This window comes from Acipenser ruthenus, chromosome 49, assembly GCF_902713425.1.
Source record: "Acipenser ruthenus chromosome 49, fAciRut3.2 maternal haplotype, whole genome shotgun sequence".
Taxonomy (NCBI): Eukaryota; Metazoa; Chordata; class Actinopteri; order Acipenseriformes; family Acipenseridae; genus Acipenser; species Acipenser ruthenus.
In genome coordinates this window covers 5,747,478-5,767,038 of record NC_081237.1, presented here as the reverse complement: position 1 = coordinate 5,767,038, position 19,561 = coordinate 5,747,478, and the positions used below count along the sequence as shown (strand labels likewise).

Here is a 19,561-nt window from a genome sequence, read left to right as displayed (position 1 = left end):
CCACACCAGCTCACTCAATAAGTGTTCCAGGTGCCAAACGAACTCCTATTGGGTTGCGATATATTGTGTATATCACTGTAAACTTCTGAAAGGAGCATTATGACTTTCCAGATCTGCTGTCTTGCCTATTGCGACTGAAACTGCAACAGGGAGATGCAACTTTTAGTTCTCAGTGAATGCATTTTAGGGGAACGCTGTTGATCTGTCGTGTTGTCAGGGGCAACCTGTTGGACTTTTTGGAGCAAATGCCTATTCGCGAAGCCTCCCTGAAAACGGTACCATCGGTACTGAAGGAGTTAACTTTCCTCCCGCGTGCGAGACTGGGTTGGGAGGGGGCTATATGAGCCTCACGTGACACGCCGCGCGGACCCGGCTCGCTTCTTGTCTGAAGACGCCAAGATGGCGGCGAGCAACTACTACGGATTCACGCATGGTGCCGGCCCGCAGTACAGGTAACCAAACTAGGGGACTGTAGGTGGGAAGAACGTACGAACCGGGGTCGCAAAATACAAGGAGCAGGAGCCAGCACTGAAACGCGTTGAGGTTTAGGAGTTTCCTAGCTGACAGCTGCCGGGCAGAATAGGCCGTAGTCAGATCTCTGTTTTGACAAACAAAAATCCGTGTTGCTGGTTACTGTTAGACACGAAATGCAATGGCGCTTCGCTGCACCGCAGAATAGGGATATTCGTTAAGAAAAAAAGAGTTATATTGTGGTGTTGTTTTTTTATTCCAGGAGGAGGGGGGCTTTCTCTATACGGATGAACTTGCAGAAGAACCGCCCTTCTTTCTCGCAGTGTAACATTCAAGCAAAATGGCGATGGGAGGGTGCATTATTGCCCCGAGGGTGGGGGTACGTCCACTCTGAAAACAGGGAGCAGTTTTGGTTTAACGAGACCAGAATTGCACAATAAAAATTGTAAGTCGTGCAGGAAGGTGGTATACAGAGAGGGCATGTTTTGCAAACAATTGCACAGAGTTCTGCCATGATGCAAGTCGTTATCATCTGTTATAATTTAATTGATCTGCAAAGATAAGGAAAATCTGGGCATTTTTGTACTTTAGAAGGATGTCCTTTTTTGATTTTATTTGAGCCATGTATGTGAATGTGTGTTGTAGTTTTTTTTTTTTTGTAGCTAGGTTCTAAAGCAAATTATGCAAGAAATGCAAAGTGTTTTTTTTTTTCCCCGATCAGTGGAAAGGTTTATGAAGAATGGAAGTACGCAGTTACATTTTCATAAAAATAAGTGCTTGTGCAACAGTTTTGGTAATAACTGCTTCGTTGATTGATAAAAATACAACTGTTGCTGGATGTAGCTTGTCTGTAGGCACTTGATTAGAAAAAAAGGAGGGTCATTTTATTCTGTAATTTTAGGAAAGATCATACAGTTCTCATCATAACGTGTGACAGTCAAAAGTTGTGGCTTAATTTGTTTTTAATGGCAGGTGCTTGTGTACATTTGTTTTGTGTGCTTGGAGGAGGATGAGGAGTGGGGAGGGGCGGTGTTGCACAAGTGGGATGCAACCCCATTGACAGTAAGGAGTCTGCCAAGTTACTTGCTGTGAATGCTTGACAAATTCAGCACTAGCCAGGGTAATCACTTTTAAGCTGTTTAACCAGCAACCTGTGGAGAGAGAATCTGTCGAGTGATTTGTTTTTGTTTTCGTCCCTCATCTAAAAGTGGTTTTATAATGTTGGTAATTGTGGTGGCTTTGGTCTACACGGGTGGTGTTCTAGTTAAAGGCGCAGTTTGTATGGTGCCCCTGGCTCAAGACCAGTCAAGCAAGCTGTGAATAGATTATAAAGTGGGGACGTTTTCATGGGGCTTGCTTGCCTTCCTTGGCCACACAAACTGTTTATCTTGTGTGACTTCGCCCTGGTTCTGGAGATGTGCTGGATGTTAGACATACTGTAATTGCCATATAACTGCGTGCTTGTAGGTGTTACAGGATGGTTCACAAGCTGGTATGGTTGACACCATAGGGCATTGTTTTGACATTGTGCACCCTAAGACGTGTTGGCACAGCACTCCCAGTTAAACAGGTTGTGGGTCATGCCGTACTCGACCCCATTGTTTACTTTTCTTGCTGCCTGCCAAGCTTCATTGCTTTGGTTTCTTTGTTTTACCCCTGCAATGCCTTGTGTTCAGACCTTACACAGATTAACCCGTTTTCTATCACCTCGCCTAATATCATACCCCGGTTTATTATCACGATTTTTCAAAAACCACTCGCCATGCACCGTAGTTTCTTTGAGAAATTACCTCTGTTAATATAATCTCACAAACCTGCTTATTGTCACGTTTTGTGCAGCCTGTCAGATGCTGCGTGGCTGGGCTTTACTAAGTAACCACAGGATATAATTAATTTCCAATGCTGCCAACAACCAATAATCATCTTGGCTGATAAACTGACATTTTGTGCAGCCTGTCAAATGCTGTGTGGGCAGTCTTAACGGGATACATTTCAGTTACAAAACCACCAACGTCACCAGATTTCTTTAACATAGACAATCTTATACAAATGTACACAAAAAACCCCACTAAGTGCAACGCCTAATTGATAGCTCTTATCAGTCAACAATTCATGTCTTTTTTTAGATAATGACACAGTTTCGTTCCAGTTAATCATACAAAATGGATATGTCCTGTAGTAAACTATATGCATGTGTTTAAATGTGAAGAACGAATAGATGTACAGTATTAAAACACTGCTCTTTAATTCACTGTTAGATTTCTTTTTCTCACACTCGTTATGTGCTGTCAGGCAAATGTGAAAGCCGGTTTATATCATGAATTATGCCTGCACAGCAATCATGATATAAAGCGGGTTCATCTGTATATTCCTTGCTTGTAATCTGCCAAATGGTCCAAGTAGTGCAGTCTAACCTGTATTAAAGACCACCTTTTTATAAAGGACAGCTCTTGATGGTCACTGCCTTTTGGATCTCAATAAAAACATTTTGCAGATCTAAGACTTTTTTTTTTTTTTAACCTGTGAACATGTTATCAATTAAATTTGCTATGTAACTCCTCTTTCTCCAGTCCTGTCCAAAAACGCGCCAGATACTGTACAACACCTGCAATACATTTTGTTGAGTATTCACCATCTGTTCCCCAGATATAATGCATAACCCACATTCTCGCCCATTTGGTTTGCTTTCATCCCTGTAGAGCTGGCAGGTTACTGGTGTACGCTGGCATGGTTTAGTATAACAGCTCTGACTGTTGTATCTGTGAGCCTGATGAAAGAAGTGAAATTAATCTACTGCAAAAGGCAAGGAGGTTACTTCATATACATAGACACTACAGAGATTCATCTGTTTTCTTCCTTTTTAATCTACAACAGAAAATGATCTTCCAGCTGAAAACGAATCCTCTATATTCTGCTTGCTGGAAGTGCATGGACATGGAAGTAAGACTCGTATTGTTGGCGGTGTGGGACACCCTATGTTTCTCTTTGAGCTTGAGCTGCATGTGAAATGCAAAAAAAGCCTTTGCCCTCTTCAAACCCCAGGGTGTTGCAAATGCATTTTGTAACACTAGTCTTGATTTCTAAGTCTGGGACCAACAGACTTGTCCTCCTGTTTTGTGTTTTGCATAATCTGCCCATTATCAGATCTGGAAATGCGGTGTGCAAAAGTTTGTGGTGCTTTGCAGCATCCTTGGTGCGAAAACTCACTGCATCAGGGACAATTTAATCAAAGATGCGGGATTGCGTTTAGGACGATTGGTTTGTCCTCGGTTTTTAGAGAATGAGTAATTGGACAACAATTACTAGTTCCCCACCTTCACTTCAGTTGTGTTTGTTGTTCACTAGGAACTTTTCTCAAACTCATTTCACAATGAAATTACAAAACAAAATTGAAATGTTACAGTACCTCCTGTGAATGAAGCTGAAATGTAGACTTATCTAGATTCGAAAAACCATTTCAAAAAACAGTTATTCATAGTTATCCATATTGCTAATGGTACCTTCTTTAATACATCTGCATGACGAAGGCACAGAGAATTTTGAATGTGCCAAATTGTGTTAATCCTTGAAGGAATTGCATTCTTCACATTTTGTGACCTGGCAGTGGTGTTTTTCTTTAAATGAGTCACGGGTGCCATGGAAACCACTGTAGAACAGAGAGTCTGAAGTGGCACAAATTGTGTAAAAGAAAAATCACTCGGTGATCCTCAAAATGGCAGATTCATTGGAAGATTAAACATTTTTGTAATTTTGTATTTGATACAGCAGAACCCTTTATTTATGTTCAGTTTTAGATTGGTGGACTGCAGGTTATTAAGGGGGCTCTGCACCCGAGTTTGTTACGTGTACACTGTGGCTAATCAAGCTCAAGCTTAAACCTGGAATGGGTGAACCTGCTATGCAGTCTTATTTCCATCCCTGTTACACTGACGCGTTTTTTTTCCCCCCCCACCCTCTGTCGCCCCTCTGCAGCACACAGCCTGTCACTGCCTACTCCCACCCGACGGCAGTGAGCTATGCAGTCCAGCCGGCTCCTGGGGTGGCCCATGCTGTGACCGCCTCGTACGCCCCTGCGGCGGCCCAGTCTGCCAGACCAGTGGCATCCGGCGCCTACCAGGGCTACCAAACCCATACGGGGGCAGAGTATGTGTATGGAGCCCGTCAGCCGGAAGCCACGCCCCCACCGCCGCAGCCACAGCCCACAACAGCACAGCAGACGTACCAGGTTTATACAGCCACGGTCAGTCAATTTAATTGCTCCTTTAATCAATTGCTTGACTTTTTAAATGAATGTTATAATTCCCGTACTTGAGTATCAGATCTTCCAGTAGTTCAGCTCTTACCAATGGCGATATCGAAGAACTGAGAGGGATCTATATGCACTACAATGTTTTGTTTTGATAGCTGACCTGATTAAACTCAACACTTTGCTTTTAAGTTGGATATAGCCGCGTTGAATTGGGGTTTGACCATGAAAGTGATTTGTGCTTACGAGGGACTTTTTTATAAAACCGCCAGTGCACAGAAATAAAGGTTCCTTCTGAAACTTTAATAGGACCAACTATACATGGTGTAAATTAAGTTGTAAGCCCATGCTTATGCAACAGTCCCTGACTGCAATGCCTTCTGGTAACATTTTGCACAGTTTTTCTGTACGTAGAAAAACAAACCTTTAAATATTTTGAGTGCTTGCCCATGTCCTGTCACTTCGTTTCTTTTAATGTGATCTGCAAGGGTAATAAAGATCACTCATTTGTCCCCAGATTTATCGCTGAAAATTGTGCCTTCATATAGAACGCTCTAATTACGGTAATGGTTGAAACCAGCAAAAGCATCGCTTTACTTTGGATCCCACTTAATTGCATATCTACTCCCTGGAACAATTGAACTGTCAAGGGCTGTTACCCAGCTTTTACAAACACAAACCAGCATTACGTGCTTGCAATTTACTGCTGTACTTAATTGCTCCCATGTCTGTTTTTTGTCGCTTCCCCCCCTACCCACATCACGTGTTTACTCATGGTACTCAAAAAAAACATTTTTATTTTACAGGATAACTATAGCTATGGAAGGGCTACAGCTGCCAGTAATTATGAGAATAAGCAGTACTATCAGGCAGCAGCAACCCAGGTGCAGCACACGCCTACAGAACCGTACTACCAGTCAGGTGGGTTACTGGGAGTCCTGGCTGGGATCCTTGGATGGTATAAAGCCCCTCAAGGTTTATACATCTGGTATCCAGACCGTAGCTCAAGTCTGGAAAGGCATGGTATTACAATATTGTCAAACTCCTGGCTTTTGGGGCTTAGCATATTGACGCCTTGAGCCCCAGTGCTGGCAGTCAGATCTTTAGCGTTTTACTGCATGTTAGGTGTAGGCAACACGTCATGAAAATATTCTAACTACAAGTGTGCACACACGGCTTGATGCTTGTTGCCCAGTCTTGTGCGGGGCAGCTCAGCGTCCAGGTGGTTAAAGAACGAAGTGCTAATCCTCGCTTTGCGTTGCAGGTGTGAAAGGGGGTTACAGTCAGGCCAGCAGTGGCTACAGCCAGCCTCCTCCTCAGAGACAGGTCACAGCTTTAAAGCCCATTGCCCCGGCCAGCGCCGTTTCAACCACCTATAATATCTACCCTGTGTCCACCAGCGTACAGCAGTCTCCTGCCCCAACCTCCATCTCCTACGCTCCCAGCTCTTCCTACAACTCCACCGTCCCAACCTCCTACACCGGTAAGAAGGGTTAGTCTCCCTTTTATTTTTATTCATTTGTTTGTTTGTTTATTTATTTTCCCATTCATATATATTTTCTGTCTAGATGTACAGACAAACCTGTATGGCCACCAACCAGCTGTAGTAAGTGCTTCGAAGAATGCACCCCTCAATGAAATGTCATTTTACAGGACAGGATTTTTAAAGCTCCTATACTGGCATGCACAGAATACGTATGTACCTAATTTGGATATAAGACTCCTACTGCATAGCAGTTTCACCCATTCCAGCTTGAATACAATCTTGATTTGCCACAGTGTGTGTTACAAGCTCAGGTGTGTCTTATTAAACTCAGTCAAACCAAGAATGGATCTAAAGGCTATGCAATGGGAGTCTTGTTTCCACCCCTGATTTGGGATGAGTAGGATATGTCGGGGTGGGGGTGGGGGTAGGGATTGTTACTAATGTAGCTTCCTCTCAAGGACGAATTGCTAGTACAATTATTTTTGCAACTCTAGCTTGCTATTTGCTTCTGTGCTTGTTCTGCTTATGAAGGATAGGACCTGGTGGTGAAATGTTAAAACTGAAAGTACAATATTTTCTTAAAGGTTCATCTTATTTTCTATTGAAGATTGAGAAAGTCTTCTAGTTTGAAAAGATTATGCTAGTTTATCAATGTTCTTTCAATTAGCATTGCTTCACATAACACCATTGAGTGTTTTATGGTTATGGGTGATGCACAGCTAACATTTCTGCCTACATAAATCTTTTTGACAGGATCTAGCTATTCCAGCTATAACACCAGTGGCTACACATCCACCCCCTCCTATTACCAGCCTGCTCAACAGCAGCACCAGCACCAGCAGGCTCCCCCACAGCAGCACACGCAGCCACAGCCCCCAAAACAGCTCACCAATGCCTCCTGGAGCAGTGCAGGGAACAACGTCATCACCACACCCACTCTCACTGGCAACACCTATAAGAAACCCATCTTCCAGAACAAGATGCAGAAGCCCAAGGGTCCACCCAAACAGCCGCAGCTCCACTACTGTGACATCTGCAAGATCAGCTGTGCCGGCCCACAGGTGTGTGTGTGTCTGCAAGCTTGAAACTGTTCATTTATAATACCTGTTGTGTACAAAAAAACTGCCTTGATCTGATCTAATCTAATGCTGGAACTGCACAAACCACCCAAGTGAGGATCGGCGGTCTTGATTGGGCTAATTTACTATTCCAAGAGAAGAGAAACTGTTTATTCGGATTGAATTTAGCATGGTGGTGTTTTTGGACTAATTTTAACTTTTCTATTGAAAACAATTGAAGAAACTGCTGCTTGTACTGATTCGCTGCTCTCCTCAAAGCTGCGGTCAACTTTTCTTCGCCTCTGTGGAGAGCTTCACTTGGCTTGACCCTCGCCTGCTTACGGTGGAGAGCTCGGTTCTAATCGCTCTGGTTTTCTAATATCTGTAGCCATTGCGCTGACTGTCTCGTGCCTTTCCCTTGCAGACCTACCGCGAGCATTTGGAGGGCCAGAAGCACAAGAAGAAAGAGGCAGCCCTCAAGTCTGGGAACCAGGCGAACAATGGGCCACGCGGTGTGCAGACACAGCTCCGGTGTGAGCTCTGTGACGTCTCCTGCACCGGCGCAGACGCCTATGCAGCGCACATCCGGGGAGCCAAGCACCAAAAGGTACAGAAAGGCAGTGGCAGAAATGCATTGTAGTCTTGCTTGCAGTTTTGCTTCAAGTTTGTTCTTGCACGTGTTGGTTGGTTCGCCAAATTTTTCAAATAGACAGATTTCATTTGGGAACTGTGTGTTCTTGTATCAAGAAGGAATAGAATTTGAAATATGTAATGGAACGTGGAATTGAAGATGATTGTAAGCTGTCGCCAGATGTCTTTGTTTTTTTAACCGTTTTGTGTTCTCTTCTCTCTTTTTTTTTTTTTAGGTTGTGAAGCTGCACACCAAGCTGGGGAAGCCCATTCCCTCCACTGAGCCTGTGGTGGTAAACACTGCCCCAGTTGCCACCACGGCCAGTAAACCAGCTCCCTCCACCACCACCTCCCACGCTGCGGCCCCGCCCAAACCCACCGCCGTCACGACCAGCAATGCCACCAAACCCCCGGCCACCACCAAGAAGCCCGTCACCCCTAAGATCACCTTTGTTGGTACGTCTTGCGAAAGGTTTTATTTTCACAGCACTGTTGAGCTGCACTGTTGCGATAGACATTCCCTCAGTCAGTTTCAACCTGCATTGTTTTCCACACCAATCCATGTGGCAAACAGTATACGTTTGTATTGCCCCATAATGTCCTTGCAAAATGTTTTGTCCTTAATGTCTATGTATACCCCCCCCCCCCCCCCCCCCCCCCCAAGATCTCTATAGCATTTATATACAGGGTGTCCAACAAGTTGGGCATCATGATCAATATTGTATATTATGCTGATTTTAGGATGCTCTCTGATTTAATAGGGCGATCACACTCCGTTGACAGCACAACAGATCAACCTGCATTCATTCATCTTTGCTTAGACATTTCACACCTAAAAGAAAGAGACCACTAATATTAACAACTAAGCCTATTACGCCTGGCTTGTGTGACGCTTTTGATACTCCTAAGATTATAAAAAAATAATAATAATCAAAATAAGTCTCAATGGCTCATTAGGAGGAATGTGTGTATATGGTAATACACTGTGTGTGCGCATCAGGTTATTTCTGGTCAGTGTGTTCAATATAAACTCAATCTAAGCTTCCTCTTTGTTTCCTGATCCATGTAGGTGCTAACAAGCCTGCTGCTGTGGTGCCAAAGCTGGTGCCAGTGAAGCCGCAGGTGATGAATACAGAGTCGCACAGCGATCTCGAGGACGAGGGGGATGGCTGTGGGGGGCAGGGGGACGTGCAGCCCGTTGGACACGACTATGTGGAGGAGGTATGAGACGCTGCCTTGTTTGTTTGTGTGTGTTTTTTCTTTTTTTTTAAATGGTCTCAATCCTAAAATTCTAGGTGATGCAAAACTTTTGGTCACAGCTGTATTGTGGGTGTAACGGTTATAGATCAATACTTGATTATATTTACTGATTTACAAGTGCTTGCTTTCAAAGCATTTTCAGGTTCAAGTGGACATTTACAAGATGTTTGTTTACGTTTTCCATGTCTCGAATTGAGTGGAGAGAGAGAGCTGTAGTCCCGAATCAGTATTTTGATCATTTCTGCCATTTCTTATTTTTAAATCCACATAAAATCATATCGCGTTTTAAATGGTATTGATTCAAAAATCAGCATTTGCTGGCTACTGAATCAAAAGGGTCAGTAAGAAATGTACATGTTATATTATAAATATTTTATGTCTGGTCTTCTGGTCTCAGGGTTGCCTTTGCCAGTTCCATGCAAGGCCTTAATTTTGATATAGTTTGAGGGGGTGTGTGTGTTTGGGGCGCCTAGGGTGTTATTTTATGTGCTCAGATTTGCATTTGAAACCTAGACCTTGCAGTAGGTCTGGAGGTTTTAAAAAAAAAAAAAAAAAAAAGTGAATTGGTTTCTGCTTTGATCTAAACAAAGGCTGTCTTTTTCAGGTGCGTAACGATGAAGGCAAAGTGATCCGGTTCCACTGCAAGCTGTGTGAATGCAGCTTCAACGACCCCAATGCTAAAGACATGCACCTGAAGGGGCGTCGGCACAGGCTGCAGTACAAGGTGAGGGGTTAGTAACCGCACTGTTGAGGATAGTTTAGGTTGGCTTGAGTACATGTGGGATTGTATATGCAGGATCTGGCCATTAGGTGGCAGTCCAACAAAGCATTTTCACACTTTTTTTTTTTTCAATATTCTCTTCAAAGGGGTTTTGTCTCCAGATGGGATTTCGATGAATAGCCATGAGGTGAAATTAAGGCAGACCAATTTTATTCACCTCCTGCATTGCAAACAGTATATCGCAGTTTACAAATGGGCACCAGTGTTGAAAATCCAAGTTAGACACCTCCCAGTTTAAGCAGACTAGATTTTTTTTTTCTAAAATTTAAGCACGAGTTTTGGAGAAGTCTTGTGCTAAAGTTGTGCATGAACTCTCTCTCTCGCTCCCTCTCACACTCGCGTCCCTCTATCTTTCTCTCGCTCGCTCTCTCTCTCTCTCGCTCACCCCTCTATCGTTCTTTCTCTCTCCCTCCTGTAGAAGAAGGTGAACCCTGAGCTGCCGGTGGAGATCAAGCCCAGTAACCGGGCCCGCAAGCTTCAAGAGGGAAAGATGAGGAAGCAGAAGCAGAAGGCAGTTCTGAAGAGACGGAGGGATGATGAGCAGCACTGGCACATGGAGATGGGGTCAGTCTGCCCCCGGAGGAGGCACTAGCATGGCAAAGAATGGCCATCACCTGTGAATACAAAATGTACCGTGCTGGAACAAATATTTGTTCAAAATTCAAATGAATAGTCTTTCACTTTTAATTTGTTTTGTGTCTATCAATACCACAGTAATGAAATGGTACCCCTATCAAATTACCTAATACATTTTAGTTGAGTAAAGCACTGTACTGTAGAATGTGTTTATTTCGGACTTATGCAGCGTTTTTCTTGGCATGATCTTTTGATACTGGCATTCATTTATAATTTCTATTATAGGAAGGAATATGAACTTGGTCATTTTGCACCTCATGTTTCAAGCAGTTGATCGATTATTGTCCCAATACTAAAAAAAATATAACATATATATATATATATATATATATATATATATATATATATATATATATATATATATATATATATAATTTGTTATAACATTTTATAACAAAGTGAAAAATGAGATTAGAAAATCTCTTCTTGATGATTCATACATACATACATTCTAGGTTGATTTAGAAATTCATTTTACCACATCAATGCACCATGTTATTGATGTGGTAAACTCACTTTCTAATCACCCTGTATTTTATTTACAAGGTCATTTAGGCTCTTGCAGCTTGCTTGCTCGCTCTGTCGTGTGCTTCCTTTACACAGCGCTTTAAGATGCATTCGTGCATTATAAAAGCAGTATTAACTGTGCATTTTATTAATTGCTGTTTCTTTTATTACAAAGTCTGGGTGGTTTTCCCAGCAGGCGCTATGAAGAGGAGATGTACTGGAGGCGGATTGAGGAAGAGCAGCTGTACTGGGGGGAGCGAAGGATGGCACCCCCTCCCCCTTTAATGGGGCGACCCGGCATGCCTGTCCCCCCTCTTCTGGTGCGTACCACTATCCGATTAAAGGGACCTGGAATGTTCAGTATTACAATGCAAGCTTGACCTACAATCAATTCAGTGGATGTGTCTAACTTGCTGTAATATGTAAACCATGATTGCAGGCTTGATGGTAAAATTATAATTTAAAAGGGAAAAGTAGCAAGACTGACTTGCACAGTAGGAGTACCAATTAAACGTATTGGTAAGATACTATAAATGTCACTTGGTGTATGGGTGTGCCATTAATGCATGCATTATAGGGGGAAGTTTGTGTACTGCAATTGGGTGAAAATTGTGTTGTGAATTGCCTGCACCTTTCTAAATGGTGCAGTATTGTCGTAGCTTCTGCTTTTTATGGGAAAGCAGTGCAGTAGTGCTGGTGTGCTAAAAGGGCCTGGTTTTATTAGCTCTTCTCCCCCAAGCCCACCCGGCGCCCAGACTCTTCTGACGACCGTCACATCATGGCAAAGCACTCGACTATCTACCCCGTGGAGGAGGAGCTGCAGGCTGTGCAGAACATCGTCTCGCACTCGGAGCGCGCTCTCAAACTCGTCTCCGACTCCCTGCTGGAGAAAGAGGACGACCCCGAAAAGAGGCAAGTTAAGCCTGAGGGACTGGGGAGGCAGTGTGAGCCGAAGCATTAGGTGACCTGCTAGAGGTTGGGCAGCTGGCTGCTATTGAATCTAGTGTTTTTTTGAGCTGAGGGGTTAGGAAGCAGTGTGGAGCCAAAGGGCTTTTGTGCATGGTTAAGTATATGTCAGGGCTGGGCTGGTTGTTTTTAAGCTGTGTGACTGGGAGGCAGTGTGGTTTGGGGGGGGGTTAGAGCTCAGGGACTAGAAGTATCAATTGTTTTGTGCTTAATTGGATGGAGAATGGTTGACCATCATACCCCACTCTCCCGCCCCCCCCCCAGCAAAACAGACTGCCGTGTGCTAAAGGGCGTGATGCGTGTCGGGATCCTTGCCAAGGGTCTGCTGCTTCACGGGGACAGAAACGTGCAACTCATCCTGCTGTCTGCTAAGAAACCTACCGTGGCCCTGCTGCAGAAGATAGCAGAGCTGCTGCCTGAACAGCTGGTGGTAAGAGAGCAGCTCTTCACTTGTGACACACACCACCCACAAACCCTGAGCGTCGAATCTGAGTTTTAGGCCATCGAGTCCACGCAGACTGGGGGAGTCTTTAAACTTCATGGCAGCTAGCGTTGCGTTCAGGTTTTTACTGTGCCGCTCGGGTGCATGTGAGCTGTCCTTGGTGCATCTTAGCTTGTAGTAGAACCTCAAATTACTCAAAACTGCAGTGCAGTGAAACGGATTGCTCATTTGGTTTCTAGGTCTTGAAATATTAAAGATGTTGAATCTGACATAAAAAATACCCTTTATTATTGAAATTATGCACCAGCTCCATATATGGAAAATTGTTTTTTCCCTTTTCTGGATTCTGCTAATTTTGTGGTCAGTTTCACTTCTTTATCAAAAAACTGCAGGCTTAAGAGGAAAAGGTTATAGGAATTCCCCCATTTTAAGTCCACTAGCAAGGATAACGCAAACTGGTTTCACAACACAGGGCTTCATTTTGCAGTTGCAGGATGCTTTTAAAAAGCCGCGGGCAACATATTACCATATGGCATGTTGGATACCTCTATTGCAACTGTTTTTTTGTTTTGCTTTGCAGAGTTTAACAGCACACTCAGCCTCTCTGATGATCGCTAGTCAGTTTATTCTATGCATTGGACAATACTGATATTAAAGCTTGATTTTGTACTGGGTTGAAACAAACACCTGGACTGGTAATGATCTCCAAGGACCCCAGTACTGGGAGGGGAGAAGGAAACTATGCCTTTGCCAACTGCATCTTATGGCCTGGGAGCTCGTTTTCCATAACCAGCAGTAGAAACGTAACTTCCTGCAGAGCCGCCTTTCAGACGAGGTGTAAAACTGCATGGCCTTGAATGTTCAATTCCTTTGTACTGGAGATGAATAAAAACAGCAGATCACAACACTGAAGTCAACTCTCCACTCCCAGTTCAGAGATGGGATCTCGTTTTTATGCACAACAGTTTCCAGTGAACGCTGTCTTTCACAACTGGTGGGTGTGGACATTTTAAAGCCTGGTGGTTTATGCTTCAGTGTTGTAATTTTTGCTTTTTTAATCCACTTCTTGTTTACTGTTGGGTGGTTTCAAGGACTCGTATCGCCACTACTGGGTAGCGACCATGTCGCCTGCAGAGAGAGATGGAGCCAGCGGTTGCTGGTTCCCCGGCTGCTGTTCCTGGATACTTGCATGAACTAATCCAGAATATTACAAGCTCCCCACCCCCCCCCCTTGCCCCACCGATATTTCTGATATTTTCTATTTCACCAAGCAAGGAATACAAGCTCAAAAGCCGGTGTGTGGCTTAAAATAAAAAAAAAAAATGTTTTTGCAGTCTCATTAAGATTTTGCAGACTGCTGCTCTTTACATTCTATATCCCTGGTACCACTTGGCAGTGTGATTTGATTTAAAACTATTTCCCCCAGGGTTTATGTCCCTGAAATGAGGCTGTGCAGTTTCTATCAACCAGTTACCCCCCACCCCTTCCCCCATATAAAATATAAGGGTCCCAGATTTATCCCTCTTTTGTACATCCACCCTCTGTAGACTGTGTAATTTGAGTGTCCTTTTAACCGGCAGACGTTTTCGGAGGAACAGTATGAGGTGGTGGCTCGTCCTGAGGAGGCCAGCATCGTGATTTGTTCAAGCAAGGAACCACAAATGCAGGTCACCGTCTCTCTCACGTCGCCACTGATGAGGGAGGACAGTGCCACTGAGAAGGACGAAAAGGCAGGAGACAAGGCGGCTGAGAAAGGTTAGAGGAGCCACGCTTTTAGTCCACTGCACTGTGTCCCTCTCGCTTCAGAATCCGAAGCAAAACTAAAAATTAAAAAAAAAAAAAAAAAAAAAAAGTAAATTGGCTGAATAATTTTATATAACCCCGAGCAGTTCCTTATTTTTATTTAAAGCAGGGATCTCTGACCTTTCTGCGTCCCAGTGGCAAGTGTTACTCCGCTATTAGGCAGGGCTTGTTGTCGAACGGAAACTTGAGAGGGGGGCTGGGGGTGGAGGGGTGTGAATGTGGTTGACCTAAAGGTTGTTAATGCTATTGTTTTAAAACACTCGATCATAACTGCAAGTAGACAAACGCTTAGATATTTTTTGTCAGAGTGAAGACATTGAAAGACATTTTTTGTTGCATAGCCTGTTCGTTTAGGGACAGCAAAAATTGAATTGTGGATCCAATGCACTCAATTTGTCAAATTCCAATTTTATTATTTTAAGTCCTTTGGTGTCCAGTAGACCTGAAATGTGGGAATAACTGAAAGAAAAACTTAAATTCAATCATATCTCTTGACCTCCTAATTATAAATATCTAGCATAATGGACGCAAAGCAATTTTTTTCCTTAAGTGCCACAATTCACACTTCATGTGGTAATGCCTTTTTTTTCTGTCTTAATTTCTATTGGCGAACTGAAGTCTGCATATGCAATGTGGCGCATAGTTTGGAAAACTTTGTATTTTCAAGAAGAATGTCACAGTCTTTAGTCCAAATTACAATCTTCCATTTCAGGAACCTGATGCTGTAAAAGAGAGAGGATCTGCTGCCTATTTGCCTTGCATAAGTTTGTTTATTAAATCGTTCATGTTCCCAACACAGCCGCAGCAGGTGAATCTCGCTGGTCAGATTTCTGTGTTTCAGCCCTTTTTGGTTTAGTTCCTACCCTCACTTGTGTGCAAGTCCCAATTTAGCATGCTAACGCCGCCCTAGCGACTCTGCTGAATGTTGGCAGCGAATGAGCAAAAACAATATCCTCCAGCCTTGAATTAAAACGAGAAGTGTGTGTGATATTAGAAATCTGTTTACAGCTTTCTCAATTTTTTAGCCCTATAGGACTCCTTGTCCTCGTCCCCACTGTGCTTGAATGTGAAATCGGGAACCCTAAGTGCTGTTGCTATTTGCACCGAGTTAGACGTTCTCGTGTGCTTCTTACCCCTCTCCCCAGGAGCTCCAACGTCTGCGCCTGATCCTCCAGACGTCCTGAACAAACGGAAGTGCCTGGATTCCCTCGCTGCCCTCCGTCACGCCAAGTGGTTTCAGGTAAGGACACCCAGACAATCATTTATTTAAACTTTGGAAACTTGCCTTCATCCCATTGATGGGACATTCGTGCTCTGTGAAGGATGCTGGATTTGTTTTGGGGTAGGTGGAATTATCAGCTGTAATCACTTCTGTGTGTTCGGCAATGACACTGTCTCAATCGTGTGCAACGCTTCACACAATTGATTTTGACATGGTTTCCAATGTCATCTTGTGGTGGTTTTTTTTTTTTTTTTTATTATAACCTTGTCAACTTGAGAGAAACCGATACAAAATTGCTTGTGCTGAAGTTGATAGATAATTGGTCTGCTTATTGTCTTGGTACGTATTGGAGTCTCCTTTTTCATGGCTTTGTTTTTTTAGGCTCGGGCCAATGGTTTGCAGTCCTGTGTGATCATTATCCGAGTACTTCGGGACTTGTGCCAGCGTGTACCTACCTGGGGCTGTCTGCCTGACTGGGTAAGGACTTGGTATTTAGCTGTAGCCAGGACCATGTCTGTTGGTATACTGGTGCAAATGTGAGTTGTTCAACTTTTGGTCTGTTTTTGAGTAAGCTTGAGGTTTCATTACAAATGCTTCTCCCTAAATTGTTTTGGTCCTTGGCTTCTGCTGCCATAAAACCAATACTGCAGCACCTGGATCAGGATCTGACTATTGTCCCACTCAAGCAGTGATTTTGGTATTCCAAATCCCAGAATTATCCAGGGATAATGGACTGCAGTCTATTGTCTTGTAGTTCCTTTTGTAGCTATAGTTCAACTAGGAAGCAGAATTATTATGGCTAACCATTAAAATCACAATAGAATCAGAGTGACAGTTCATTATTCTCGGTTACAGTAAGTCGACCCCTATTTTTATATTGCTGTGGGTGTTACTAGAGAGAAGAGAAACTAATGCTGAAATCTGTGGTTTTCTGTATGAGTAGAACTATGAGTTTTCTTGCTGTTAAATACTTCTAGACAATTTTAATCCTCCACCACTTTTCCGCCCCATTTGGCAAGAAGCACAATAACGTCTTCCAATTGGACTCCGAGCAGCAGAATAAGTCTATTTAGTGTTCCTATTGCTTATCTTAATATAAATGGCTTATTTTTGGTTTTATTAAAAGCAGGCAACGGTAAAACAGGGGCTTGCTTCCAGTGTGTTAAGCTAGCCTCTCTGGTTTCTCCTGTAGGCAATGGAGCTGCTGGTTGAGAAGGCAATTAGCAGCGCGTCTGGACCCCTCAGCCCAGGTGAAGCCATGCGCAGAGTTTTAGAATGCCTAGCCACTGGGATTCTACTGCAAGGTTTGTATCTAGCATTGTACAAGTCACGTAAAACATTTTGTTATCTGCAGGCGATACAATAATCGGCACAGTTTAGCTTTTATAAACGTGTGCAGAATGCAGTGTTCTGCAGAGATGTGCCTTGCAGATGTTTGATTTTATTTCTGCAACACAGACGGCCCTGGGCTGCTGGACCCCTGCGAAAAAGACCAAACAGACGCTCTGGAAAGTATGACCAGTCAGTCGAGGGATGACGTAACAGCCAGTGCTCAGGTACAATAGACAGTGTTTTGATGCACCAGCCGTCTCGGGATTCATGCACAAAGACTGGAGCAGTTGTGTGTTTTAGTTTTTCCTATAGTTGATATTCGAATAAGAAATGAATAAATTCTAAAAAGTTAATCAGAAACTTTTTTGTTAATTTTACACGTTCAGCGTCTGCAAACCCGATTTTCATCTGTAACCCACCCCCTTGGAAAGGTGTCTCCTAGATGTGTTGAATGATGATTAACCTCTTTGTCTCCTATTTCCTTAACAGCACGCTTTAAGATTACTGGCATTCCGGCAGATTCACAAAGCCCTGGGGATGGACTCTCTGCCGATGCTCAAAGCCCGCGCCAGCGCCCGCAACCGGAAACGAAGACTCGACCCCAGCGAGACGGCCGAGGGGGAAGAGGAGGAGAAGAAAGACAAAAAGGAAGACGCGGACGATGCCTAACCACTGTCCTAGCGACACCCGCTTGAAACAAAGAAGTTCACGCAACTTTCATTTTTATATATAGACATATGGCAATTTTTAGTGGGGAGGTGGTAGAGGGGGTGGCATGGGATTAGGAGAAAAGACCCTCCCACCTAACCTCCCTCCTTGAAAGTATGGTAGATTTGTTTTAAAATTGTGCTAAATTGGTTTAAAAAAATAATTATTACGTCATTCCATTGAGAGACTTTGCCCTGGCAACTATACCCCCCTGCCCCTCCCAAACACTGATAAACCATCTTTAAAGTTTCAAAGGTTAAAGTCAAATGCAGTTTTTATTTGTTTTTTTCCTCCGGAAATCGGTAACCTCACTAGTAAAAGGCCAGTTTTTGTTTTTACCGGTTCATAATTGAGCAAATATTTGATTTGTAATTTATTTTTATTTTTCAAACTTGCAAAGCTGTGGGTGCTGAAGGAGGCTGGGTGGATGGATGGGGTGTTAGCAGTTCAGTGTAATTCACGCACACACAGCTTGCTTACACCGGACGGTACTTTCAAAACAGTAGTGTTGCCCTCCGACACACACGCACCCCCTTGTTCCTTGTGTAATTCAAACCTGTGGGATCTGTTGCTAGTTTGAAACACTCCTGGCCTTGCTGAGCCTTCGTTGCATTTTCCTTACAAAATTAGCAAAGTTTTTGCTCATCTCAGGTGCGCCAGAAGCTCACAGTAAAATACTGAGTGACTCAAACTGCTATGCAATCGGAGTCTGCATGAACTTGAATCTGGCGTAGCTATTGACAGCTGGTCGTGGCTGTGGGGGAGCCAACAGCAGGTATAGTCCCAGCTCCCCCCGCAGGTTTTGCCCACAGGGCCTGGGGTTTACAGAAGTGTGTGTGATCAGTGAATGTGTGCGCTGTGAAGTGTCTGGCAAGATGCCACTTTGGGGCGAAGTGTTTGCTCTGAGCCCAGCGAGTAATACATACACAGCTGTGTTTCCTTTTTGTTTTATATAATTTACATTTTTAAACCCTGTGCATTGTTTTATGGCCATTGATGTAAAATACTAAAACAACGTTGACTTCCCATAATCTTTGCGAAATGTTACTTGCACAATTCCCCCCCCCTCCTTTTTTTTTTTTTTTTTAAATAGATAGATATATATATATATATATATATATATATGAATGAGAGACCATGTCACAATCATCAGGTCTTTTTGCCACAGTTCCCCTATCCTTATTTTTTTTTATTTTATAAATGTTACAAGGACAAGCGTGTGTGTGGCTTTAATATTTTAATGTCTTTGTAGTGCTGCCTAAAAATTAAAATTGCAAAATGAGGAAGTTACACTTCTGCGTTGTGTCTCTGTGTTTTATTTTGGAAGACTGCAGGTGGCTTGTTCCGATAACTGTGGCGATGATAAAGCAGGAACCTCCCCCATCACATTACAAATGCTCACAATGCGGTCTGAAAATGCACGTTACTGCTGTAGTAATCTTACTTAGTATGAAACAAGACTGTTCCTGCCAAAGACCTGGGTTGCACTGTTAAATTAAATGTGGTGTGACTTTCATCTAATCACAATCATACACATGGTGAAACTGCCAACAATCCATTTAGACTGAAGACTATCTGCAGTGCCAGCATGCCGAAATACACCAACATTATTTTATCCCTAAGCTTTATTTATTCTGTACAATAATTAAGGTGGGTATATGATTATTTTTTATCTTTTAGGACAAATAACAACAGAACTGATCACTCTAGCTCAAGACCTGTCTCTACATGTTTATTTGCATGATTATAATTTACAACAGCGTGCAATTGTGTGGCTGTATGGAGGAGGTGAAAACCGCATGAGCTTATAAATGAAAAATGCATTGCCTTTTTAAAAAAAAAAAAAAAAAAAAAACTTGAGAGGTGTGCCAACGGCAGGCATTGAAATTCAGCCCGGTTTACTGAAGTCACCTGTGATGATCTGCCTCTATCAAACGAATTGCCACCAGGTTTGTAATCTGATGAAATAAATTTGTTTAGATAATGGCATTCTGTGTCTGTGAAACCAGACGG

The 19,561-nt window shown here is 43.2% G+C and overlaps 1 protein-coding gene across 9 annotated transcripts; it reads left to right on the top strand.

Annotated features, from left to right (window-relative positions):
- Window positions 1-310: 310 nt before the first annotated feature.
- On the top strand, window positions 311-18,838 carry LOC117401424 (zinc finger RNA-binding protein-like). 9 transcript variants are annotated; one of them, XM_034002130.3, is made up of 19 exons: window positions 311-452; window positions 4,444-4,711; window positions 5,524-5,638; window positions 5,982-6,209; window positions 6,957-7,264; window positions 7,686-7,868; window positions 8,128-8,347; window positions 8,961-9,112; window positions 9,756-9,875; window positions 10,351-10,496; window positions 11,272-11,395; window positions 11,815-11,987; window positions 12,306-12,471; window positions 14,064-14,238; window positions 15,432-15,526; window positions 15,890-15,985; window positions 16,701-16,812; window positions 16,967-17,064; window positions 17,330-18,838. In XM_034002130.3, exons 1-19 carry the CDS (start codon window positions 400-402, stop codon window positions 17,507-17,509), a joined length of 3,012 nt encoding a protein of 1,003 aa, XP_033858021.3. In that variant the 5' UTR covers window positions 311-399; the 3' UTR covers window positions 17,510-18,838. The 9 variants fall into 9 exon arrangements, with proteins under 9 accessions (XP_033858021.3, XP_033858019.3, XP_033858020.3 ...); XM_034002128.3 differs by having other exon boundaries at window positions 11,800-11,987; XM_034002129.3 differs by having other exon boundaries at window positions 11,269-11,395.
- Window positions 18,839-19,561: the final 723 nt, after the last annotated feature.

What these genes read in the sequence shown, in the direction of transcription:
- LOC117401424 (XM_034002123.3), top strand. Translation starts at nt 400, where the DNA reads ATGGCGGCGAGCAACTACTACGGATTCACGCATGGTGCCGGCCCGCAG. An exon ending in GGGGAGCCAAGCACCAAAAG is followed by an intron (nt 7,869 to 8,127) that starts GTACAGAAAGGC and finishes TTTTTTTTTTAG; the next exon opens with GTTGTGAAGCTGCACACCAA. An exon ending in TGCTGCCTGAACAGCTGGTG is followed by an intron (nt 12,472 to 14,063) that starts GTAAGAGAGCAG and finishes TTTAACCGGCAG; the next exon opens with ACGTTTTCGGAGGAACAGTA.